The sequence below is a fragment of the Hibiscus syriacus genome, unplaced genomic scaffold (assembly GCF_006381635.1).
Source record: "Hibiscus syriacus cultivar Baekdansim isolate YM2019G1 unplaced genomic scaffold, ASM638163v2 tig00111098_pilon, whole genome shotgun sequence".
Lineage (NCBI taxonomy): Eukaryota > Viridiplantae > Streptophyta > Magnoliopsida > Malvales > Malvaceae > Hibiscus > Hibiscus syriacus.
Genome location: NW_024062983.1, coordinates 372,771 through 398,531, shown reverse-complemented (window position 1 = coordinate 398,531; position 25,761 = coordinate 372,771). Strand labels below are relative to the sequence as shown.

Genomic DNA, 25,761 nt, shown 5'->3' with positions numbered 1-25,761 from the left:
CGGAGGTGTTTTTCCTATCTAATTTTCATCCTCCATAATCCGCATCAGAAAAAGCATGCAAGCTAAAGCTAGAGTCTCTAGGATACCAAAGTCCTAAACTAGGAGTGTCCTTAGGGTATCTAAAGATTCTCTTGACAGCTAGTAAATGTGATTCCTTAAGGCATGATTGAAATCTAGCACATAAACAAACACTAAACATAATGTCCGGTCTACTTGCAGTTAGATTAAGCAAAGAACCAATCATTGACCTATATAATTTAACATCCACACATTTACCTTCTTCATCCAAATCAAGCTTTGTAGAAGAGCTCATTGGATTGTCATGAGGTTTCCCATTTTCCAGTCCGAACTTCATGAGCATATCTTTGACATACTTAGCTTGATTGATGAAGATGCCATCTTTTCTTTGCTTGATTTGGAGTCCCAAGAAAAATGAGAGCTCTCCCATCATGCTCATCTCGAATTCACTTTGCATTAGCTTAGAAAATTCTTGGCAAAGAACATCATTAGTAGAACCAAATATTATATCATCAACATAAATTTGAACTACTAATAAATCTTTACCTTTATGCTTTAAAAACAATGTAGTGTCAACCTTTCCTTTTGAAAAACCTTTTTCAATTAAAAAATTTGATAATCTTTCATACCAAGCTCTAGGAGCTTGTTTTAAACCATAAAGTGCTTTTGTCAATTTAAGAACATGATCCAGAAATTTTGAATCTTCAAAACCTGGAGGTTGTTCCACATACACTTCTTATTTTATAAAACCATTTAAAAATGAACTTTTAACATCCATTTGATATAATTTAAATTCATGAAAACATGCAAATGATAATAACATTCTAATTGTTTCCATCCTAGCTACGGGAGCGTATGTTTCATCATAGTCTATGCCCTCTTCTTGAGTATACCCTTGAGCAACAAGTCTAGCCTTGTTTCTCACTATATTACCACTCTCATCAAGCTTATTCCTAAATACCCATCTAGTACCTACAGTAGATTTATTACTATCCATACTTTACTTCTCTCAAATTGATTTAATTCTTCTTGCATAGCCATAATCCAATGTTCATCATTTAATGCTTCTTTAATATTCTTAGGCTCTATGCATGAAATAAATGCAACATAATTACAAATATTTCTAAGAGAAGATCGAGTTGTTACCCCTTTGGATGGATCACCTATAATCTCACCATCCTTGACATAGTTGTACTCTCTTGGATAAGATACTTCCCTTTCTTCAATGGTTGGATTCTCAAGAGGATCATGAGTTTCCTCATATTTCGTTTCTTTCTTTGATGATGATTCTCCAACGTCATGTCTAACGTCATTTGTATTAATAATACCTACATCATCATTCAAACAAGAATCCTTCCTCGGAATGAGATTATCATCGAAAAAAACATGTATAGACTCTTCTACAACCAAAGTTCTTTTATTAAATACTCGATAAGCTTTAGAATTTAAGGAATAACCCAGAAAATTCCTTCATCACTTTTAGCATCAAATTTGCCAAGGTTTTCTTTACCGTTGTTTAAAACAAAACATTTACATCCAAAAGGATGAAAATAGATAATGTTAGGCTTTTTATTTTTGAAAATTTCATATGGAGTTTTCTTTAAAATTGGCCTAATCATTACTCGATTTACAACATAACAAGCGGTATTTGTGGCTTCCGCCCAAAAATATTTTGGCAAATTATTTTCACAAAGCATGGTTCTAGCCATTTCTTCTAAAGTTCGATTTTTCCTCTCAACAACTCCATTTTGTTGAGGGGTTCTAGGTGCTGAAAAATTATGGCTAATACCATTAGAATTACAAAACTCATTAAATCCAAGATTTTTAAATTCAGTGGCATGATCACTTCTAACACTAGTGATAGAGTAACCTTTTTCGTTTTGGATTACTTTTGAAAATGTGATGAAATTTTCTAATGCTTCATTTTTAGTACTTAAGAATAAAACTCAAGTATATCTAGAGTAGTCATCTACCAAGACAAATACATATTGTTTTCCACCCAAGCTAGTAGTCCTAGTTGGCCCAAAAAGATCTATATGGATCAATTGTAATACTCTACTAGTTGACACATCATTAATGGATTTAAAAGAAACTCGCTTTTGTTTTCCTTTAGCACAAGCATCACAGATTTTATTATTTTCAAATTTAAGTTTAGGCAGCCCTCGAACCAATTCTCCTTGAACTAACCGTTGCAAAACACTCATGCTAGCATGTCCTAGTCTCCTATGCCATAACCAACTATCATGCTCATCCTTTGCAACTAGGCATAAATTAGTCATTTCTATTGAGTCTAAATGCACCATGTATATGTTTCCTATTCTATGACCAACAAGCATAATCCTATTAGATGCAATGTCAATGACTTTACAACCATTAGTTTCAAATATGACATTGAATCCCTTATCACATAATTGACTAATACTCAAGAGATTATTCTTTAATCCATTCACATATAACACATTTTTAATTTGTATGGAAGAGGTATTACCTATTGTACCTATACCTTCAATGTGACCTTTTGAATAATCACCAAAAGTCACTTCTCCTCCATTTTTGACGTTAAGCTCTATGAACCAGTTTTTGTCTTCGATCATGTGTCTCAAGCATCCACTATCAAGGTACCATGAATTTGGATTTGTTTCCCGTGCCTTGTAACAATGCTCATTTTCCTACAAACATAGATTAATTTCTAATTTTTGGTACCCAAATTCTTTTGGGTCCATATTCATTAGTTTCCAAAATCCTAGTCCCCTTTGGTATCCATTTATGAAGGACATCCTTATCTTTAGTAGTAATGAGTTCTTTAGGAACCCACATACTTCTAACGATTTTTCCATTAGAGGTTATTCGGGGACCTCTATGATTGTAGTTTTTAAAACTTTTTCTAACAAAGTTGGATTTTGAATTTTCTCCTTCTTCAAAATGTTTTGTTCCAACTTTATCAAAAGAAGCTTTAAGATCATCAATTTTCTTTTGATGACCCTTATTGACCTTTGAAAGTAAATTTTGCAAATCCGAATTTTTCTTTTCAAACTCTTCTAGTTTGATTTGCAAATCTTTGATTTTACTTTCAAGATCGTTGTTGGTTTTGGATATGAGTTTATTTTCATTTTTCAATTTTAAAATATCATTTTTATGTTTTAAAAATAATTTCTCATAATCCGAAGCCAACCCATTATATTCCTCTAATAGCTCATCATAAGATAAATCATCAAAATCAGATGAGTTAGAGGTTACCTTAGAATCTTCCCCGAAGGCCATCAAGCACAAGTTTGCTACTTCTTGTTCCTCTTCATCGAAACCTTCTTCATCACTCCATGTAGCCACATGAGCCTTGTGCTTATTCTTTGATTGACCATTTCTCTTCAATTGTGGGCAATCATATTTGATATGCCCCGACTTTTTGCATTCATAAAAAATGATCGGGTCCTTCTCTTTTGGTTCATTTTTGAGGCCTTCATTTCGTTTGAATTTTCTTCCTTGGTAAGGTCTCATCATTTTTCTGAACCGTTTGGCAAACAATGCCATTTCCTCATCATCGTCATCTTCATTCGAATCACTCTCATCTTTTGTGGATTTGAGAGCAACTCCAATGCTTTTCTTCTTCTCCTTCTCTTTTGGTGTATCGTCAATCATATCGAGTTCCACCTCATCTTCAAGCATCATTTCATGAGTGAGGAGGGAACCGATTAGTTCTTCAAGAGTTAAGGACGTTAGGTCCTTAGACTCGATGATTGTCGTCTTCTTTGATTGCCATGATTTTGGAAGGGAGTAAACTAACTTCCTCACAAGCTTTTCATTTAAAATTATCTCTCCATATGATTTGAGACCATTGACAATCGTTGAGAATCTATCCGTCATAGCTTTGATATCTTCATTTGGTTTCATCCTGAAATTTTCATAGCTATGCGTTAGAATACTAATTTTAGATTTTTTTACCTCATCGGTACCTTCATGAGTGACTTGAAGTTTGTCCCATATTTCTTTGGCGGTTGTACAAGATGAAACTCTTTTGTATTCATCTAGTCCAAGAGCACAAAATATGATATGGATGGCTTTGGAGTTGAGCTGGAACATTTTTGTCTCTCCTGCACTCCACAATCTTGGATGAGTGAGAGGCTTGATGTATCCTTCTTCTACGACATTCCATGCTCCCATTTCACTTGCTTGAATGAAGTACATCATCCTATTTTTCCAATAGGCATAGTTAGCCTCATTGAAGAAATGAGGCTTGTTGACGGGCATCGAATCGAGATTGGAGTCGAAGTTTGAAGTAGAGGCCATTAATGACTTTGATTATCAATGTAACTCTTCCCGAATCGACTCGAGAGGTGATTAAACCTTCAAATGAGTTAGGCTCTAATGCCATTTGTTGAGTTAATCGATTGACAAAATCGGCTAGGAGGGGGGTGAATTGGTAATTAAAATTTTGTGGAATCTTTTGCAGAAAATTAAAAGTAATTGCATAGCGATTTAGAGTGGTTCAACTTTATCAACCAAAGTCTACATCCACTACCTTAGCTATCCACACTAAGGATTTTCCACAAATTCACTAATTTGTCTTTCTTTTGAGGACAAAGAGTAACCTTACAAACCCTCAAGAATTATACCCCAAATTCTTGAGAACACTCTCTCCCAAAGAGAACAATACAAATTTGCAAACTTACAAGGAAATACTCACAATGTATATTTTTTGCACAATTCTAGAACAAGAAAAGAACACTAAAAAATAATTACAAATGAGCACAAATAGTGTTCTTGAAAGCAAAATGAATATTGAAAGGAAAATTGGCTTGATTTGCACAAACTTGGTGTTTGATGCTTTCTCTCTTGTTTCTCTTATGATTTCTTATTGATCAAAGGCTTCAAAACTTGTTTAAATACACCTTGAATCAATTCTGAACTTTGGGGATGATTAGTGGAGATAATAGAGTCGTTTAAGTGTGAAATCATTTAATAAAACAACTTGGAGCGTGGGGGGAATTGGTACCCCTCATGGGGAATCGATTCCCAAAGTGTAAAATTCAAATATTTCGACCGTTAAACAAGGGGGAATCGATACCCCCTGGGGGGGAATCGTTTCCCGCCAAGCATTCTATTTTTCTTGGAGCAAAACCATTCAGGGGGAATCGGTACCCCCTTGGGGTGGAATTGGTTCCCTCTGAGCAATCTGGAATTTTTGGCTTTGAAATGGTTCGAAATATTTTGTAAAATTATTTTGAAATTATTTTAAGTTTAAATCTTAATTTTACACTTGAGTAAGGATTAAAAATGACATTTGAAAAATTTGAAGTAATATTCTGTTATTCGAATAATTATATCGAATATACTTAGAAAATCTTTTTGGAAAATCTTAAAATTCATTTATCTTAATTTGTTATATCGAAATATCAAAATGTTTTCAACAGATTTGGGAGAATGCCGAGGGACTTTGGCAATTCAAGACCATGATAGACCAGTTTCATGCCAGACGGGTGACGAGGGCGTCACCGGAACCAGTGAGGGAGAGTGTCACGGACCTCGAGCCCACAACCGAGGTCAGCACACGAGAAGTAGCCCAAGATTACTTAAGTGGAGTTTTGGACCTTCCTAAAACAATGAAAACTGGCCCATTCCATGAAGATGAAGAGTCTTGCACATTTATGGTAGGATGATCCTTGGTTTAATGCAAAATCCTCATGATTCTTTCCATAAACTTTGTAATCTTTTATCTAAGGCAACAAATAACTAGATTGATAAAGTTTCCTTAGTTAAGAGAAGATTTTGTAATCACAATCCCTTGATTGGGGGGATTTAGAATATTGTATTCGATCTAGGGCGTCGACGTACTTAGATTTTAATCGTTCATTGAGGGGAGCTTCCACTGTAAAGAGGCCTCTCCTCCTCATTTGTACCCACTTCTTCATTTTGACAAATCACAGAGCGTTCTCTCAAAGTTTCTCTTGTCTTGATTTTGTGCTAGTTCTCTTGTTTTTTGCTTCCGTTGGGAATCTAATCATCTTTGCTTGGGTTGTTTTCAGACTGGCTTAGCCGCAATCACAGAGAAGGTGACTAAGGCCGCGCGTTCAAGGCATTGAAATTCCAAGGGAGTGACAATAAGATGTTGCTAAAAAATAAAAATAAAAATACAATGACTCAATTTATATAACTTCAAAATTGAGAAGACCTAAAAAGTAATTAGTGGCGGATCCATGTGGCTCCCTAAGGGAGCACTTGCACACTATTATTTGAGAAATATTTTTAGTTTAATTTGTTAGTAGAAATAGAAAAATTAAAGAAATTTACATACCCAAATTTTTTAAAATAAAAATTATATTATAATTTCAGATTATTTTTAATCTTTAGATCTGTCATGGGTAATGATACGACTAATTGGTTAGCAAGTAATGGAGCTCTTAGATCTGAAACTTTCAAAGCCTGGTTGTGAGTTTCTCTTTGGTTTTGCTTACCCTGTCTCATGGTTCGATGCTAGTTGTTTCTCCAGTTGTATTTTTTCCAAGCTTCAGCTTGGTGCCTCTTGACAAGGGAGTTCATGATGGCGTATTTTTATTGTCTGGTTTTCTATTTTTGCTGCTTTCGTTATTGTTCTGCTTTGGGATTGCCTCCCCTTTTCTGTTTTTTTCGTCTTGCTTGTGTTCTTCGCCTCGATAGCGCAATGCTATTTTCTTTACTGTTCTATTAATAAACTCTTTACCGAGTATAAAAAAACCCAAATAAAGTAAACAAATACTAAAACAACAAATAAATGAATTGGATAAAAAAATTATTTTTTTCGCTCGGCAAAAGAAGTTTTATTTAAAGTGAACCAAAACGAACCAAATTGTAAGCCTCGTTTAAAATAGTCACTTTATACAAAACAATATCCTCGACCAACACCTAAAAATTAGGCCAGCACTAGAAAATAAATAGAACATCAAGCTCTAACAAAGCAGCAGCCACCACACACACAAAAAAACGCAGCAGGGCGAACAAGCAGCAAATAAATGTACTCTGTAGAGTATTTGACCATACTACGAACCAGCCTTGGAAAGATCCCTAAATAAACACTAAGCAGAAGGAAAAACAAACAGCAAACATCAATTGGCACCACCAAGCTTTGAACAGAATTAAGAGTGCTAAACTTTGATTCCCTACACACCACAAAACAAATAAAATTTTCTTTTTTTCTCCTTAACAGCCAGGATCGAAACCACCAAATAACACAACACAGAGAAGCAACATTATATATCTTGTGACAACAAACTGGACATCAATACCTTCTAGAAAACATGAAAGAACTCAACACCCAAGGACACCACCAGGCTTTGAAAGAGTTTGATCTTATCAAATCGTTCTTAGCTAAACCAAGAGCCAAGCAACTTCTGTCATTCTGGGAAGAAATAAAATGGACTTTGCATATCTTTTTCACTAAATTATCAATATTCGAAAAGATTGGCCACCAATTCCAAGGTCTATGCAGAGCATTATAAATCTAATATAAAACCAACCTAGAGGAAGATTCCATGATTAGAGGAGCCTTGTTGACCCAACTTGTCTCAACAAAAACTTCCAAAGCCAATAGAACAATGCATAATCCTACAAAATCAGCTCCTAAGCTTTCTGCTGGAGCCATGAACATTGCTCTAATGACCTTTCTTCAGACCGTAAGACTCCACCACACCATGTTTTTTCCTCTTTTGCTATTCCGACCACAATAAAGCTTACAAAACCAGCCTCCCAGGGAAACCAACTGGAAACTTGCGAAGATTGAGGCGCTGCCCTCAGATTGTCCCACCATTTTTCCAAAGATACGACCCCTTCAAAATTTGTCGCCTTGACCCAAAACAAAGCATGCAACTTTGAGAAAAGTTAAGGATTTGTTGTGGAAGACGGCTATCGGATAGAGCAAAATCATAACTGATAATTTGAGAAAATAAATATAAAGATAAAAGAAGACACAAATTTTACATGGAAAACCCCTAAATAATATAGGGTAAAAACCACGGGCAACGGTAGAAGAATTTCCTTATGAGAAAATAGGAATTACAACTTCTCTCGATCTACCAAGGAGAAAACAATGACAAATCTCTCTTGATAAAAAGGATAAAACAACTCTTAAAAAACTCTCTAAATTCTCTAGTATTGGAAGAAAGCGAGAATGTTTTGGGATGGTTTTGAAGCTAAATGGGTTAGGGTATTTATAGTTGAAGCTTAAGAATTAATCTTGTAAATATCCAAAAGTACAATGACTGGTTTTAACTATTTTACCATTTATTAATTTAATAAATTGGTTGCCAAAATTGACTAAATTAGTCGCCCATGTTGATTTTACTTTCAACAGGATTTGGCATTGAACACTTTATCATTCCTAGCAAGCCATAAGCACCACAACGCAGCACCTGCCAAAATCAACCATAAACTCCTAACTATGCCAACAAAGTTAAGGTCAAAAAAGAAATTTAAGAAACTTGGCAAATCGGTTGGCATCACCCACTGGAATCCCCACCAAGCACAGAAAGAAACCCATAATTCCTTAACCAAATTACAACCCGCAAACAAGTGGAAAACGTCCTCCAGACCTGAATCACACCAAGCACACAAGCAGCTAGATTCATCCAGCAACAAACCTTTATTCCTAAGCATGGCTTTCGTTTGTAATCTATCGATTTTAAGCATCCATAAAAAACTCTTTACCTTTGGCAGCACTAGCATTTTCCACATACTATCAAAGTTAAAGGACATATCCATCACTTCCACGCTTGAGATTAAATCTGGCAGTTTTTTAACTGAAAAGAAGCCCGATTTATCGTGTACCCACATGAATCTATCAGGAGATAAAGGATGAAAAATAACTTCTTGGACTAGACTTGCAATCCGCCTGACTCTTCCCCGTTCTCGCTCAAGAAGCGGCCTGGATAATAATAAATCCCAGCTACCTTTATTTAATTCAATCTTTTGCAAGACGTCATAAAGAAGAGTGCCTTTCTCAATTACCAGCCTATATAATCTTGGAAACAGAGTAGAAAGGGGGAAACATCACACAAGCGTTGACCCGCGTCATTTTACTCTTTAAAATAAAATAATTTCTCTTTAAATAAATTAAATAAAATTAAAAATAGTATAATGAAAGAGAATCGATCCACATAGACAAATTCGTGTCAATTTTAGTCCAGACGACTGCAAGAGAAATAAATAAAAAAGGGGTTTAACGAGAATGAGATGAAGAAAGAAATGTAGAAAATGAAAACTAAAAGCAAGGTGAAATAAATTAAATATAAATAAGATTGAGAAAATATCAATGAGAAAAGCGTCTCAAACTACCTTTGTTTCAATTCCGTTGATCCTCGAAATGGATTTTTTTTCCAAAGAATTTAAAACAAATGCTAAATATGATTTTGATCATGCTCAACTAAACTTTTAATTAGCCAAAAGTCTAGTGATGACTCAATTTTGTTTGAGAGAATTGAAAAAAACATTAATATCTTTGAATTACATTCTCGATTTTCTGAAATTTTGGTTTGGCAATCGACATTGTCGTTAAAAATCTTTACATACTTCTTTTCAAAGTGCACGTTGGATTGAATAATGTTTGGATTTACAGTTTGGGAGGAAGAATCGGTTGCGGTTCGCTAAGGTAAATCGATATCAGATTCGATTCTCGTTGAGACACCATCATCCAAACATAGACTTTTCCAGCGCTTAAAACTACATTATTACTAACGACGATAATTGTTATTAGTTCAAGTAAATTAAAAACTGAATTCCGCATATAGGCTTAGGAATATTGATTTACCATAGAGAAAAGTAAGTTACAAGGATTGAGCCTTGTAGACTATAACCGACATGAGTCCGGGATAAAATCTCTTTTGATGAAGAATTGAAATTTAGGCAGCCTGAGGTTGTTTTTATTCATTTGATTACTTTAAAGATTTACTGTATTTACTTTCAGTTCTTGATTTCTTTCTTTCAATTTTAAACGTCTTTTTCTTTTATTTATTTATTTCTTCTCTTTATTATGCTTTATTATATTTTTATATATTTTATTTTGAGAATAAGGAATTTTAATTAACAATTATAATAATAATAAAATATTATTTTTATTCAATAAAAATAGTGACATAATTGAAAAAAATATATATAAAGGGGTATTATTGTAATTATTCCTAAATATATAAGATAAAATTATATATTTTTTTCGGGTCAAGTCGGGTAGGGTATTTTTCACCCTAAACCCGACCCGAAACCAAATTTTTAAAAAAAAAAACTCGACCCGATTGGGTCAGATCTGATCTGAACCCGTCAGGTTCGAGTCCCATGCCCATCCCTAATTATGATATTTGTCACTAATAAGAGAGATTGTTAGAAGAAATCATTAATTTGATAATGAAATAGAAAAAAATAATTATAATAAATATTTAAATATTATTATAAAATTTAAGATAAAGAACGAGGTAACTTTGTTTTAGGATTGTTAAAAGTATAACAATCTGAGACAATAATTACGTTTGAGATCTAGAACGAGATTACTCTACTTGATAGATCAATCGATCAAAAATAGTTGAGGCTTGTCGCTACACAGTTTCCTTAAGATAGATTTTTTATCACTCTTTTAGTGCTCAAGTTCGTTGGTCGTCTGTCTCCCATAATAGAATAACTAGATAATCAACATACAATAGTATAACTGTAGAGATCACGAACTATATATTGCCTTTATTTGTCACTAGAAAACTAAAGGAGAACGAGACAAAACTTTTCAGAGTTACTTCACGATAATGAATTGCGAAAGTTTCTGAAACTTGTGAACTTCTGAACTTAGTAAAACTTGTGTTTACCCTATAATGTTAGCGCAATATTGATAGGAGAGTCTCAAAGGAAACATAATCCTTCCAAAAATATAATATTGTATTCTAATAGAATATAAATTCGTATTATTATTTCGTATTTTAAATATAAATTCATAAATAATATAATTTTATTTCAATCGAATATAAATTCATAAATAATATATATGATTTTTATTTACATATAAATTCTTAAATAATAGAAAATTATCCTATTAATATTCGGATTTTAAAGAATATATACAATATCTTTTTAATTTGAAATATTCAAATAAATATGACATATTTAAGAAAAAAATAATTATAAAATTCTTTAATGAATTCAATATATTTTTCCAACAGAGAAATCACGACTGGTGAAATGAATTTGAAACTATCTTTTACAATTCTGTTTCAATGGTAATCTCTTTCGAACTATTGAATCTTCACGCCCTTCCTAATCCATTCCATAAATAATTGCATGTTATTTCGACCGATAGGAACATTATGTGATTATGATACTTGCATTTTCGTAAGAGTTGTACAAACAATGCATTGGTTGATGGGGCCCTGCCACAATGGTTAATGATAAGATATTAATTATTATTTTTTAAAAAGAAATTTTGTATGATTTTAATAACTGAAATATACAAAACTAGACATCGAATACGAGTCTTGTTAAAAAAACTTCCCTAACCATAAATGGAGGAAAAACAGTACACCATAATGATATAACGGCATAGATCCCGTCAGTTTTAGACTTCATTCGATGCCCTAATATTTCTGCTATGAATGTGGTATGAAAGTTTGCAGGTCCCAGCATACATCTAGAGGCCACTTCTGTGTGGTACCCAGCTTTGACAAGTTGAATTTCTATGGTTTTTGTCTGATTCTTTGTGAAAATTTTAATTTGATAGCAGTTTGCCTTGATTGTGGTTGAGGTGAAATGGTGGAGTCTTGTACAGTATGGTTCTTGCTCGTGTTTATGTCCAAAATGCAGTACTGCTTGGTGGTCGTCCGAACGTTTGATTGTTTTTGGTGATACGAGTTCTGCATTACGACAGGTTTTAGTTGTGTACCAGTGTTGTGATCGTATTCTTTTCTGTTCTGTAGCGATTTATGTTTTTTGGTTCGGTTGTTGGAATTGGCTGTGCTTTGCTCTTTTGTTTTTGAGGATTCACTGTGGGTAGATCGATGATTGAAACAGGTTGGATATGCTATTTGGTATTGATAAGACATTAATTATTTAGTTACCATGACAAGTAATATATACATTAAGAAACAAAGCATAACCCAAAAAGTAAAGAGTTTTGACATTGATTTTTGCCTTTAAAGGAGACTCAAAGCAGGGCCCCCACTAATTCCAATTCACCTCTACGTAGTAATCATCCTTCTAGTGAAACATGGATGTGGAGAAAGTCTTTCACATGACCGGAGGAATCAGCAAGACGAGCTATGCCCAAGATTCTTCTCTCCTGGTTTGGCCCATCCTTCTCTTTCAATTCTTCTAATCTTAGCATAATAGCACCCAAAGGAGGACAATAGGTTTATGTTATCGGGCACAAACACACTGTATTTCACCGTTTTCTTTCATTTTCTTCTCTGCTAACTATGTTTTCTCCAACAGAAAAAGGCATCGGATGTGGTGAAGCATATAACCATGGAAACGATACACAAGTTTATTATGAAATAAAACCGAGGAGCATAGGCATAGTTGATTTGGGTTGCTCTTCTGGACCCGACTCGTTACCCATCATCAAAGAACTCGTTAGCCATAAAATTTTCTATCCCATGCCAGCATTTCGAGTTTACCTTAATGATCTTCCCACAAATGACTTCAACTCGGTGTTTAAGTCCTTGCCTGATTTTTATAGGGGCCTATGCCTATCCCGGACGTTCATTTTATGGAAGACTGTTCCCATACAATTGCTTGCACTTCATCTATTCATCTTACAGTTTGCATTGGCTCTCCAAGGTAAGACTCTCTAAAATCCCCATTGTTTTCAAAATATTCATAATATTCAATGAAATGACAAACCAGGGTTCACTAATATCAATTACGACAACTCTTTACGACAAGCGTGGCGAGTCTATTAACAAAGGAAACATTCTGAATCAAGCCCTCCAAGTGTGTCCCAAGCATACTACAACCAGTTCCAAGAGGACTTTGAGTTGTTCTTAAAATCACGATCGAAAGAGCTAGTTACTGGTGGGAGAATGGTGCTGATTCTATTGGGGAGAATAGGCCAAGATCATGTTGATAGAGGCAATCCTTTCTTCTGGGAAATTCTCTCAAGATCTCTTGCCTTATATGTTTCTCGGGTACCCTATTCTCCTCACATGTATAAACGTACATACATACATATATTTCTTTTCTTCTAGTTGGCATCTTATCCTTGTGTATTTGCAGGGTGAAATTGAAAGGGGAAAGCTTGATTCTTTCCAAATGCTTTTATATGCAGCATCGAGAAATGAAATAGAGGATGAAGTAAGACGAGAAGGTGTTGAAAGTATTGTTAAAAGTTAAGTTCAAAGTTTGGCAACCAACTTTGAAAAAATGATTTTTAAAGTTTGGTAAATGTTTTTTTAAAAATAGTTTTCAAAGTTTGGTAAATGTTTCTTTGAAAAATAGTTTTTCAAAGTTGGTAGATGTTTGTTGAAAAATGATAATGGGATAATCACAATTAATCCCTAGACTTTAGGGTATTTACAAGATTAAGTACTTAAGCTTCAATTATAAATATCATAGCTCATTTAGCTTGAAAACCATCCCAAAATCATTTTCTTTCTCCCAATACTAGAGAGTTTTCTTGTGAGTAATGAGTATTTTGTAAACACCTGTAAATTTTCTCTCTTAGTAAAAGATCTGCAGCAGTCCGGAGACGTAAGCATAATTGGTTGAACTCCGTTATCAATTTCGGGTATTATTTTTCCGCTTTTATTTCACATTCTCACTAATCTGGTTATAGGGAAATTACTCGTTACTCGGTTTATTTCCCAAAAATTGGTTTTTGCGAGGTTACTATTCATTAATATTCATGTGAATAGTAAATTTTGTGAATAGTAAAATTTTGTCAGCGATACGAATTTATCGACGGATGTGTTCTAATACACGGCGGTTTGCAAAAATTGTCAGAACGATCCAAAGAAGCCAGATTCGAGTGGGAGCGATGGCTGCAGACGAAGGGAAGGTGAAAATTGAAAAGTTCGATGGTGCGGACTTTGGCTTTTGGAAGATGCAGATTGAAGATTTTCTGTACCAGAAAAATCTATATCAATCTCTCTCAAGAAAGCAACCAGAGGGCATGAAGAATGAAGACTATGCTCTTCTCGACAGACAAGCCCTCGGAGTTATCCAACTGACGTTATCCCGCAATGTTGCTTTCAACATAGCAAAGGAAAAGACCACGACGGGTCTTATGGCGGCTCTCTCCAATATGTATGAGAAGCCATCGGCCTCAAACAAAGTTCATTTGATGAGGCGATTGTTCAATTTGCGGATGGCGGAAGGGGCATCAGTGACTCAACACCTATATGAACTCAACACAATCACAACCCAGTTGAGTTCCGTGGAAATTGAATTCGATGATGAAGTTCGAGCTTTAATTCTCTTATCATCTCTACCAAATAGTTGGAATGCTACTGTTACAACAGTTAGCTGCTCGTCGGGAAATAGTAAATTGAAATTCGACGATGTCCGGGATCTGGTACTAAGCGAAGAAATTTGACGGAGAGAATCGGGTGAAGCATCAACCTCCTCAGCCTTGCACACGGAGACCAGAGGGAGAACTTCAGAATGAAATTCAAATCGTGGCAGATCCAAATCCAGAACGGGAAAATCAAAAACAGGAAAGAAAGATTTTACCTGTTATAATTGTGGCAAGAATGGTCACTTTAAAAGAGATTATCGAGCACCGAAGAAAAATACCGACGAACAGGAATCTGTCAACGTGACAGAGGAGACAGGTGATGCCATGATTCTAAGCGTCAACAGTCTGATTGAATCATGGATCTTGGATTCAGGGGCATCTTTCCACTCCACCCCATGCCAAGAAATCATGGAGAACTATGTCAGTGGTGATTTTGGTAGGGTTCATCTAGCTGATGATGAAACCTTGAAGATCGTCGGAAAAGGAGACATCCGATTAAAGTTGCCAAACCAGACTACCTGGACGCTGAAGGGAGTGAGACATATTCTTGGCCTCAAAAGAAATTTGATTTCTGTATGACAGCTTGATGGGGAAAGATATAGAACAACCTTTTCAGGTTGTGAATGGAAGATTACCAAAGTAGCACTCGTTATTGCTCGTGGTAATAAGACTGGTACTCTCTACGTAACATCAAATTTAGAGAATATCATTGTTGCAGCAGATATTGATGGAAAATCAAACCTATGGCACCAAAGGTTTGGTCATATGAGCGAGAAATGGATGAAGACACTTTTGTCAAAAGGGAAACTGCCAGATCTAAATAGTGTAGATGTCGGACTATGCGAGGATTGCATCTTTGGCAAACAAAAGAAAGTCAGTTTTGCAAAGATTGACAAGACACCCAAGGCAGAAAAGTTAGAGTTGGTTCATACTGGTGTATGGGGACCATCTCCAGTTTCATCCCTTGCAGGCTCATTATATTATGTCACCTTCATCGATGATTCTACGGGGAAGGTGTGGGTTTATTTTCTGAAGAAGAAATCAGAAATCTTTGATACCTTCAGAAAATGGAAAGCCATGGTGGAAAATGAGACTGGTTTGAAAGTCAAGCGGTTGAGGTCTGATAATGGAGGAGAGTACAAAAATAGAAGATTCAGAGATTTCTGCGCAAACATTGGGATAAAGATGGAGACAATAGTTCTCATAACACCAAAGTAGAATGGCATAGCAGAGCGCATGAACAGAACTTTGAATAAACGTGCCAAAAGCATGAGGATACATGTTGGACTGCCAAAATTTCTATGGGCTGAAGCTATCAACATTGCAACTTACCTGATCAACCATGGGCCCTTAGTTCCTTTGGATGGCAGAATACCAGAGGAAGTTTGGAGCAAGAAATAAATAAACCTTTTACACTTAAGAGTGTTTGGTTGTATTTCTTATGTACACATAAATTCTGCTAAAAGAAGTAAACTTGATGCCAAGTCCAACAAATGCGTCTTTGATGGTTATGGTGGTGATGAGTTCGGTTACCAGTTTTGGGACTATGAAAATCGGAAGATCATCAGAAGCAGAGATGTCCTTTTCAATGAGAATGTGATGTACAAAGATAGGTCAACCATTGAATCAAGTAGCTCCAACACCGAAGCTAAAACAAAGGAATTTGTTGAGTTTGAGGAGATTTCTGGAAATGATGTTCAGAACACTCCTGAAGCAGTTCAAGAAGAACCAATCACACCAGAACTGAGACGCTCCTCCAGAATTCCTAAACCAACCCAACGGTATTCTCCTTCTTTGCACTACTTGTTGATGACTGACAATGGTGAACCAGAGTGCTATGATAAAGCAATGCAAGTGGAGGATTCAGTCAAGTGGGAGTCTTCCATAAAAGATGAGATGGACTCGCTTATGTCAAATCAGACGTGGGAATTAGCTGAATTACCACCATGAAAGAAAGCGCTCCACAACAAGTGGATTTACAGGATCAAGGAAGAGCACGATGGGAGAAAACGCTACAAAGCGAGATTGGTTGTCAAAGGTTTTCAGCAAAAAGAAGGTATTAACTACAATGAAATTTTCTCTCCAGTCGTGAAACTGTCTACAATCAGACTGGTGTTGAAAATTGTAGCTGCAGAAAATCTACATCTTGAGCAGTTACATATAAATACAGCTTTCCTTCATGGTGATTTGGAGGAAGAAATATATATAAGGCATCCAAAAGGCTTCATAGAGGCATGCAAGAAAAACCTGGTATGCAGGTTGAAGAAGAGATTGTATGGTTTAAAACAAGCTCCTAGACAATGGTACAAGAAGTTTGATAGTTTCATAAGTAGCAGTGGTTTTACCAGATATCAAGCAGATCATTGTTGCTACATCAAGAGGCTTGACAACAGCTTCATTATTTTATTATTGTACGTTGATGACATGCTCGTTGCAGGCTCAAACATGTAAGAGATTATACACTTGAAGCAAGAATTATCGAAGCAGTTTGCTATGAAGGATCTGGGCGCTGCAAAGCAGATTCTTGGGATGAGGATCAAGAGAGACACAAAGTCGGGGACTTTGATGTTATCACAGGCTGAGTACATCAACAAAGTACTCTCCAGGCTCAACATGCAAGATGCTAAACCAGTAAGTACACCTTTAGATGTTCATTTTAGACTCTCCAAAGAGCAGTCACCAAAGACGGGGGAAGAACGTGCACACATGGTGAAGGTGTCATATGCCTCAGCAATTGGAAGTCTGATGTAGTCATGGTTTGTACCAGACCAGATATTGCTCATACAGTGGGAGTTGTTAGTAGGTACATGAATAATCCAGGCAAGGTACACTGGGAAGCTATCAAATGGATCATCAGATATCTGCGAGGTACTACAAACAAAGCACTTTGTTTCAAAAGTGGAGATACGATATTGACAGGCTATGTAGATCCTGACTTAGCAGGAAATGTTGACATCAGAAGGAGCACTACAGGGTATATCTATACTCTGGGAGGTACTGCAGTGAGTTGGGTTTCTCAACTACAGAAGATAGTTGCTCTCTCCACAACTGAAGCAGAATATGTCGTTGTTACGGAAGCTAGCAAGGAGATGGTTTGGCTCCAAAGTTTCTTGTAAGAGTTAGGCAAGAAACAAGAAATAATGTCTTGTATTGTGATAGTCAAAGTGCTATCCATCTAGCAAAGAATTCTTCTTTTCATTCCAGGATGAAGCACATACAATTACGGTATCATTTTATCCGGTCTCTTCTGGAAGATGGGATTTTGAAACTTGAAAAGATTAGTGGAGCTCAAAATCCGGCAGACATGTTGACAAAGACGGTGACCACTGACAAACTGAAGTTGTGTTCAACTTCAGTTGGCATGCTAGAATAACAGGACCAGAAATGCTGTTGCATTGATCGAGGTGTGAAGACAGATTAAAATCAGTCTTCAAGTGGGATATTGTTGAAAGTATTGTTAAAAGTTAAGTTCAAAGTTTGGCAACCAACTTTGAAAAAATGATTTTCAAAGTTTGGTAAATGTTTTTTTTTTGAAAATGGTTTTCAAAGTTTGGTAAATGTTTCTTTGAAAAATAGTTTTTCAAAGTTTGATAGATGTTTGTTGAAAAATGATAATGGGATAATCATAATTAATCCCTAGACTTTAGGGTATTTACAAGATTAAGTCCTTAAGCTTCAACTATAAATACCCTAGCTCATTTAGCTTCAAAACCATCCCAAAATCATTTTATTTCTCCCAATACTAGAGAGCTTTCTTGTGAGTAGTGAGTGTTTTGTAAACACCTGTAAATTTTCTCTCTTAGTAAAAGATCTGCAGCAGTCTGGAGACGTAAGCACAATTGGCTGAACTTCGTTATCAATTTCGGGTATTATTTTTCCGCTTTTATTTCGCATTCTCACTAATATGATTATAGGGAAATTACTCGTTACTCGGTTTATTTCCCATCAGAAGGGTCTTTCGAAACGGAGAGGCTGGGGATGTTTGAGAGAGGAGAGGAGAAAAATGGGGAGAGCTACGGCACGACAGTGGCTATGACCGTGAGGGCTGTCCTAGAATCCATGCTTCGTGACCATTTTGGGAATGGGATTGATTTAGATAACTTGTTTAACAATTATGGGAAAATGGTTGGGACGAAAAGGTTAAAGAAGATACTAAGCCCATCGCCTTTGTTGTAGTTCTTAAGAAATTATGATAAGTATCATTTTGTATTCTCATTAGGTTGAACCTCGTTTCTTAAAGAGTTATAGACTCTCGTTATAAACTTGATCTTTAGGAGACAGTTTCCTTGTCTTCAATGTTTTATCCAATGAAATTTGGGAACGATCCTCATATTCTAGCAGTATTACTAATGTTCATCATTGCCAAAGTAGTGGAGTATCTAAAAATTTTAAAAATCTAAATTTTTTTTCTCTTACCCTTTATATTTCAAACTAAAATGAATTTATTTTTCTAAAATAATAGATATCCACTTATTCTTTTAAAAATTTTAGGAAATTCGTTCCTAGTTAAAAAATGTTATGATAACTATCGAAATGGTTTTTAGACTCCACGATTTTTTATTAATATGAAAACAATAATACAAATGTTTGACTAATTGGTCACCGGTTTGCAAGAATCAACTTATCTTATTGGTTAAAAGAATAATTGTTGTTCCTAAACGACATTAGTTCGAGTATCAATGACTGCAAAGGTAAATGAATGTTCATTTATGAAACGGTCGAGAGTATTTATAATAAATACTTTGTAATCCATTAACTTAATAAAAAAATTGGTGACCAGTTTCTAGCGACGTGTGGCACTGAAGCAACTGGAAGATGGAACCAATGGTTCTAGATGACGTGGTGTTTGGCGGTGGCAGCTTGCAAATGGTCTCCCAAGGGTTTTACAGTGTAATTAGGACATGAGTCAAGTGTAGGATAATTGTTGGGCTGTTTAGTTGTGCTTTTGGATTTGGGTTTAAGTTCATTGTAATGGATAATGGTTTAGACAGTTGGATATGAATGAAATGAAAAGTTCTTTTTTCCATTTTTTTTATCTTTGAATTTGATCCGTCAGATAATTTTTTTTTATTAAACTAAGGTAATTATAAAATAATATATATTCTAAATACTCTCAATCATTTGACAATGAGCGTTCAATCATCCTGCTACAACCGCTGGTGCTCGAATCCGTGACCCCTAAAATCAATAAATATTCTTTTAACCAATGATATGTAAGTTGGTTCCTGCAATCTGTTGGACAAATTTACTTTAATTGGTTTAGTGTTGACTTAGCTATTTGATTTTTTTTGTATTTTAATTTTTTTATAGAATTTGTTAATTTTATTAAAAAACGAAAAATATTCAAAATTACAATAAGAGTTTACAACTATCATCATAAATTAAATATGCAATTTAAATATTTTACTATAACATTGAAATAAGAAACTAACAACATGATCATACAAAGAATATACAAGAAAAATGTTAATTTTAAAATGAACCAGACAGGAATTGGAGTAATGATCTCACAAATGCTGGTACAATAAACAAATGAAATCAAACCTAATTAGAGGGCATCTTGTCCTTAGTTTTCGTGGATCAATAAAGATTCCAAGCATTGCTTGTTTGTCGGAATGCTTAACCACATGCAAAAAAAAAACACAGAATGACCAACCTGACCGTGTGGTGTGACCTTTATTATTTCAAGTAACGTGTTGAAGATTCCCATGCATTGCTTGTTTGTCGGGATGCATGCAAACAACACAAAACAACCAACCAGCATAACAGTGACCTTTATTTTTTAAGTAAAGAGTTGAAGATTCCCATGCCGAAAACCTAAATGTGCTTAGTGATCTCAAATGAAAAGTTCCAACAAAAAAAAACCCGATAGGCCTAACAACATTTGAACTGTTTCCATGAATACTAAGTACAAGATGCCCTCCAAATATATTTGATTTCATTTGTTTATTGCACCAGCGTTGGTAAGATCATAGCCAGCGAGGTTTCAAAAGTGCCACAATTAATATTATATATAATAAGATCACCAAAATAAAAGTTTATATTAGATTTAAAAACAACCCCTGGAAATCTGACAAAACGGTAGCAATGTAATGTCAGATTAGCTGCATTTTACTTGGAATTGCATGGTAGATGTTAAGGGTTCAGGTGTCTGGTCTAACTAAACCAATGCAATGGTTAGTGCCCTGACAAATTTGATTGTGATTGGAGCCTTTTTGAGGCCTTGGACTACAAAAGATGAATGGGGAACTCAAATGGGTGCATCCCTTGTCTGCCATATGTCCAGCTCTTGTCCGCTGGACAAGAACCCCTACAATATTACTCTAAAGATGCTTACAGTATTTGATTTGATGAAGCTCATTTGCTTTTTGATTCCTTGCAAAGTCTGGGAAAGTTGAGAGCAATACAAGACAGCACTTAAAAAGGACTTCATTTACATGCAAAACAAGCTTTTAATTCACTTAGGGCACTTTTGAATGGTTACCCCATCAAGAAACCAAGAGGAGCACTAACAAGGCATTTGTTCAAGGGGGCCCTGCCACGATGGTTAATGATAAGATATTAATAATTGAACTACCATGACAAGTAATATATGTATTAACAAAACAAAGGATAACCCCCCAAAAGCAAAGGGCTTTCTGATTGAATTTTGCCTTTAAAAAGGAGATTCAAAGCAAGCCCCCCACTAATTCCAATTTACCTCTAACCAGTAAGCGTCTTTCTGCTGAAACATGGATGTGGAGAAAGTGTTTCACATGACTGGCTATGCCCAAAATTCTTCGCTCCAGGTTTGACCTATTCTTCTCTTTCAGTTTTCTTTTCTGCTGACCATTGTGCTTGTAACTCTTTGGGCGTAGCTACGTTGAAAAACAATACATTCTCGAGGTTTTGTCTCCGATTCTGAAGAGAACTTAAAAATTCTTCTAAGTGCCTGAACGATCGCTCTTAACACAATAACACCCAAAAGAAGACAATACATTTATGTTATCAGCACTAACACTTTCTATTTCACCATTATCTTTCATCTTGCTTTCTGCTAATTAACTATGTTTTGTCCAACAGAAAAAGGGATCGGATATGGTGAAACATATAACCATGGAAACGATACAACAAGTTTACAGTGAAGTAAAACCGAGGAGCATAGGCATAGCTGATTTGGGATGCTCTTCTGGACCCAACTCGTTATCCATCATCAAAGATATGGTCCAGGCGCTTGAAGGAACCAGCCATAAAGTTTCCCATCCCATGCCAGAATTTCGAGTTTATCTTAATGATCTTCCCACAAATGACTTCAATTCAGTGTTTAAGTCCTTGCCTGATTTTTATAGGGACATTAAGAAAGACAAAAATCAGGATGATACTGCTATTTTCGTTGGAGCCTATCCCGGTTCATTTTATGGAAGACTGTTCCCATGCAGTTGCTTGCACTTCATCTATTCATCTTACAGCTTGCATTGGCTCTCCAAGGTAAGATTCTCTAATATCTCATTGTTTTAAAGACTTATAAAATTCAAACCAGGGTTCAAGATTCAATATTAACGATCGTTGTTATCCATACAGGTTCCTCCAGCTCTTTACGACGAGCGTGGCGAGTCTATCAACAAAGGAAACGTTTACATATCTGAATCAAGCTCTCCAATTGTGTCTCAAGCGTACTACAACCAATTCCAAGAGGACTTTGTATTGTTCTTAAAATTACGATCGAAAGAGCTAGTTACAGGTGGGAGAATGGTTCTGATTCTATTGGGGAGAAAAGGCCAAGATCATGTTGATAGAGGCAATTCTTTCCTCTGGGAAATTCTCTCAAGATCCCTTGCCATATCTGTTTCTCGGGTACCCTATTTTCCTCACATATATAAACATACATACAGATATATTTCTTTTCTTCTAGTTGGCATCTTATCCTTGTATTGTTGCAGGGTGAAATTGAAAGGGGAAAGCTTGATTCTTACGAAGTGCATTTTTATGCAGCATCGAGAAATGAAATAGAGGATGAAGTGAGACGAGAAGGGTCTTTCGAAATGGAGAGGCTGGAGACGTTTGAGACAGAGAGGGGAGGAGGAAATGGGAAGAGCTACGGCACGAAAGTGGCTATGACCGTTAGGGCTATCCTAGAATCCCTGCTTCGTGACCATTTTGGAAATGGGATTGATTTAGACAACTTGTTTAACAATTATGGAAAAATGGTTGATAAGGAAATGGTTAAAGAAGATATTAAACCCATCTCCTTTGTTGTAGTTCTTAAGAAATTATAAGTGGGATTAAAATTCATAATTGATAGCATGTATTTTTAATGTATATCATTATTATAAAATATGATATAAATTAAGTGACCAATTATATTATAAAGTTATAAGTTATTAGAAGTGTCATGAAAATAAAAGTGCAAATATAATTAATTTGATGAGAGTCAAAATTATAATTACGGACAACAATTGACTCTTAAATCAGCTATTTAAAGGGTTATGATCCACATGAAATAGCTAATCTCGTTTTTCTCTTATTCCGTCAGAGAGTTTATCCTTAAAGAAATTCTATATATCTTCTTGAAATATCACAACCAAAGAAAGATTCAAGGTACGCTTCCACAAATCTAGTATTTCGTTCTTGATTATTTGACATGATTAGATTCTAGTTTCATTTCATGTTTATTATGATTTGGTTCTAACAAATAGTGTCATCGCCAAACCATGTTGAATCATTGAAAATCAATTAAATTTAGAATTTATGATATATACGATTAAAATTCTTGTATAATATTTAGGGTTTATTTTTTCCCCATTCTGTTGATATTTTCGATTAGCACTATCAGTAGATTAAGTCATATTTCTTAATTGATTAGCTACAGTTTTATAGTTATTTGGAATCGATCAATTTCGATAAGCCTGTATGTGTTAACCCCAATAATATTTGTGATGGTATGTAATCTATTGCATTTCTTTGTCTTTATCGTTACTTGTTTGGAGATTTAAAACCATCTATTACTGACATCGGAGGAATCAACAATTGGATGTCGAAAGATGAGAAGTAGACACTTAAAATTAAGGTAAATCATGTTTTGATTTAATTTAGTGAATCCATGATTAAGAAACTCTTGAGAAACATTCAAAGATTAAGTTTTCTAATGGTGTCATTTAGGCAATCCTATTTTGGGTTATTTTAAAAATTATGACTAATCATAAAATTTAGTTTTGATTGTTGGTTAATAGAATATATATTTTTTGAAATAAATCAATTCATATTATGGTTATGTCTGATATTTTGATAGATTAGTTGAAACATAATGTTGCCAAAGTAATCTCATTTGTGTAGACTGATTTATTTAAAATATCAAGATGATTATGTGTTTCTTATGATTCATGCATTTATTAATTGACCTAAAGAAAAGTTAATATTTGTTCGGATTTCAAGCGACACCTGTAGTAATAACATGTGACAATTATAATATATTTTTTATGTGAGCATTACAGTAGTCCAAAGAGTAGTCTTTTGTTCGACATAGTTTATTGTCAATGTTTGATTATTATAACAAAAGTATGGTTTGTTGTTAGTATTACTGTCCAAAGACTTGTATTAACGTAGTTTGGTATCTTGAGATGTGAATTAGTCATTATTTTAAATTTATTTGTTTACTTGTGAATATTAATGTGGGCTTGGTTTTATATTTTGTTATATATTCAACTTATTTATTTATTTATTACTACCACAATATCTGCTAATATATATTCTTTACTTATGATTAGGAAAGAAAATCTCAAGAAATGAAAAAAATGAACTTACATAAGGTTTTGGTTGTATGAACATAGACTTTGCACTAAGGAAAGAATAATTTCCACCTCTAATGGTGGATAACATCCTTAATTGGTATAAGGGATTTTGAGGGTGAAATTTGTTCAAATTGCAAAAGTCTAATGGTTATGAAGCACAATATTGTAAAAGTCTTTAGGGACACATAACCTGAAAAGATTACTTAGGTCAATAGTTTCCTTGTCGGATTTGAGCAAAAAAATTCAAAAAACTATAAGGTTTAAATTACATCATTTTTTGACTTTTTTTATGTCTATAAAGAATAAGGGTCAAGGAAATATAAGGGAGTACATTATAGATATGTTTCATATTGCTCCAAGACTTAAGGCACTTAAGATTGATTTTTTTTTAAAAGAATTACTTGTTCTTATGAGTTCAATATCGCTTCCAATAGAGCTTAATCAACTCAAAGGGAGAAATCAACTCAAAGGGAGAAATAAACTCTAAATGAGTTCATATTTTTAGAGTTCATTTTTCATTGTGTGCAAAAGGAAGAAAGATTGAAGCATAATAAGTTTGAAAGTACCCATTTCACTTGAAAACTGCATATAAAGATAAGAGCAAAAAAATTAGAATATAATTGTTAAGGGTCCAACTCAAAAGAGACAACAATATGTTACGAAGGGTTGTTCTCTTTTGTTAGGATGTATGAAGAGAAATTAAGTTCTACAACAATAAGCAACTATTTTGGTTATTCTACGTGATTTAGGGGTTATAATTTTTATGATCTCATAATTAAGAATATTTTTAAGTTGAGATCTATAACATTATTTTAAAGGATGTTGAGTTTGGTTATTTCTATTATTATTTTTATGATATCTATGTGTTTATACATGTCGTTAAATAATAAGGAATCTAGAATCTCAATAAGGTTATTTTGAACAACTCTCTATTTAAGACGATAAATTATTTAGGAAGAATAAACTCAACAATCTAGGAGACAAGTGTCATTAAAAAGATCCACGAGATGAGAGAAATAATATTTAGATTATTATGTTGTATTTGTCCAAGAAATAAAGATGACAATGGAATGATGGAGGATGATATAATCAACTTTCATCATATCATAAAAGTTTTGGCTCTCATAACTGGATTAATGTTATCAAATAAGAGTATAAGTTCTATACATGATAATAAAGTTTAAGAATTTGTCTCATTACCTGAAGGTGTAAAATTAATTGATTGCAAATGGATATTTAAAACCAAGATGGATGCAAATGGTGATGTTGATAAATATGAGGCATATATTGTATTTAAAAGATATACTCATAAAGAAGGAATTAATTTTGTAGAGATTTCTATTTGGTTTCATTAAAAGATTCTTTTAGGATAATCGTGATACTTGTCGCTAATATTTAATCTTGAATTACATAAGTTGGATATCAAAATGGTAACGTTGATGAGATGTTTTATAAGGTGCAATTAGAAAGTTGTGTCTCATGATACAAAATTAATGATATGGAAATTCATTTATGAGTTTAAGCATG

At 34.5% G+C, this 25,761-nt stretch overlaps 1 protein-coding gene and 1 pseudogene across 1 annotated transcript; both read left to right on the top strand.

Annotated features, from left to right (window-relative positions):
• The first annotated feature begins 12,220 nt into the window (after positions 1 to 12,220).
• Positions 12,221 to 18,660, top strand: LOC120153086 (annotated as a pseudogene).
• Positions 18,661 to 21,172: 2,512 nt separating this feature from the next.
• On the top strand, positions 21,173 to 22,722 carry LOC120153088 (salicylate carboxymethyltransferase-like). Its single transcript, XM_039165092.1, has 4 exons — positions 21,173 to 21,255; positions 21,530 to 21,934; positions 22,028 to 22,300; positions 22,387 to 22,722. Exons 1-4 carry the CDS (start codon positions 21,199 to 21,201, stop codon positions 22,720 to 22,722), a joined length of 1,071 nt encoding a protein of 356 aa, XP_039021023.1. The 5' UTR covers positions 21,173 to 21,198.
• The last annotated feature ends 3,039 nt before the right edge of the window (positions 22,723 to 25,761 follow it).

Coding starts and splice junctions, on each gene's coding strand:
- LOC120153088 (XM_039165092.1), top strand. CDS start 21,199: ATGGATGTGGAGAAAGTGTTTCACATGACTGGCTATGCCCAAAATTCT. Junction 21,256..21,529: donor CCCAAAATTCTTCGCTCCAG/GTTTGACCTATT, acceptor TTTGTCCAACAG/AAAAAGGGATCGGATATGGT. Junction 22,301..22,386: donor TTGCCATATCTGTTTCTCGG/GTACCCTATTTT, acceptor GTATTGTTGCAG/GGTGAAATTGAAAGGGGAAA.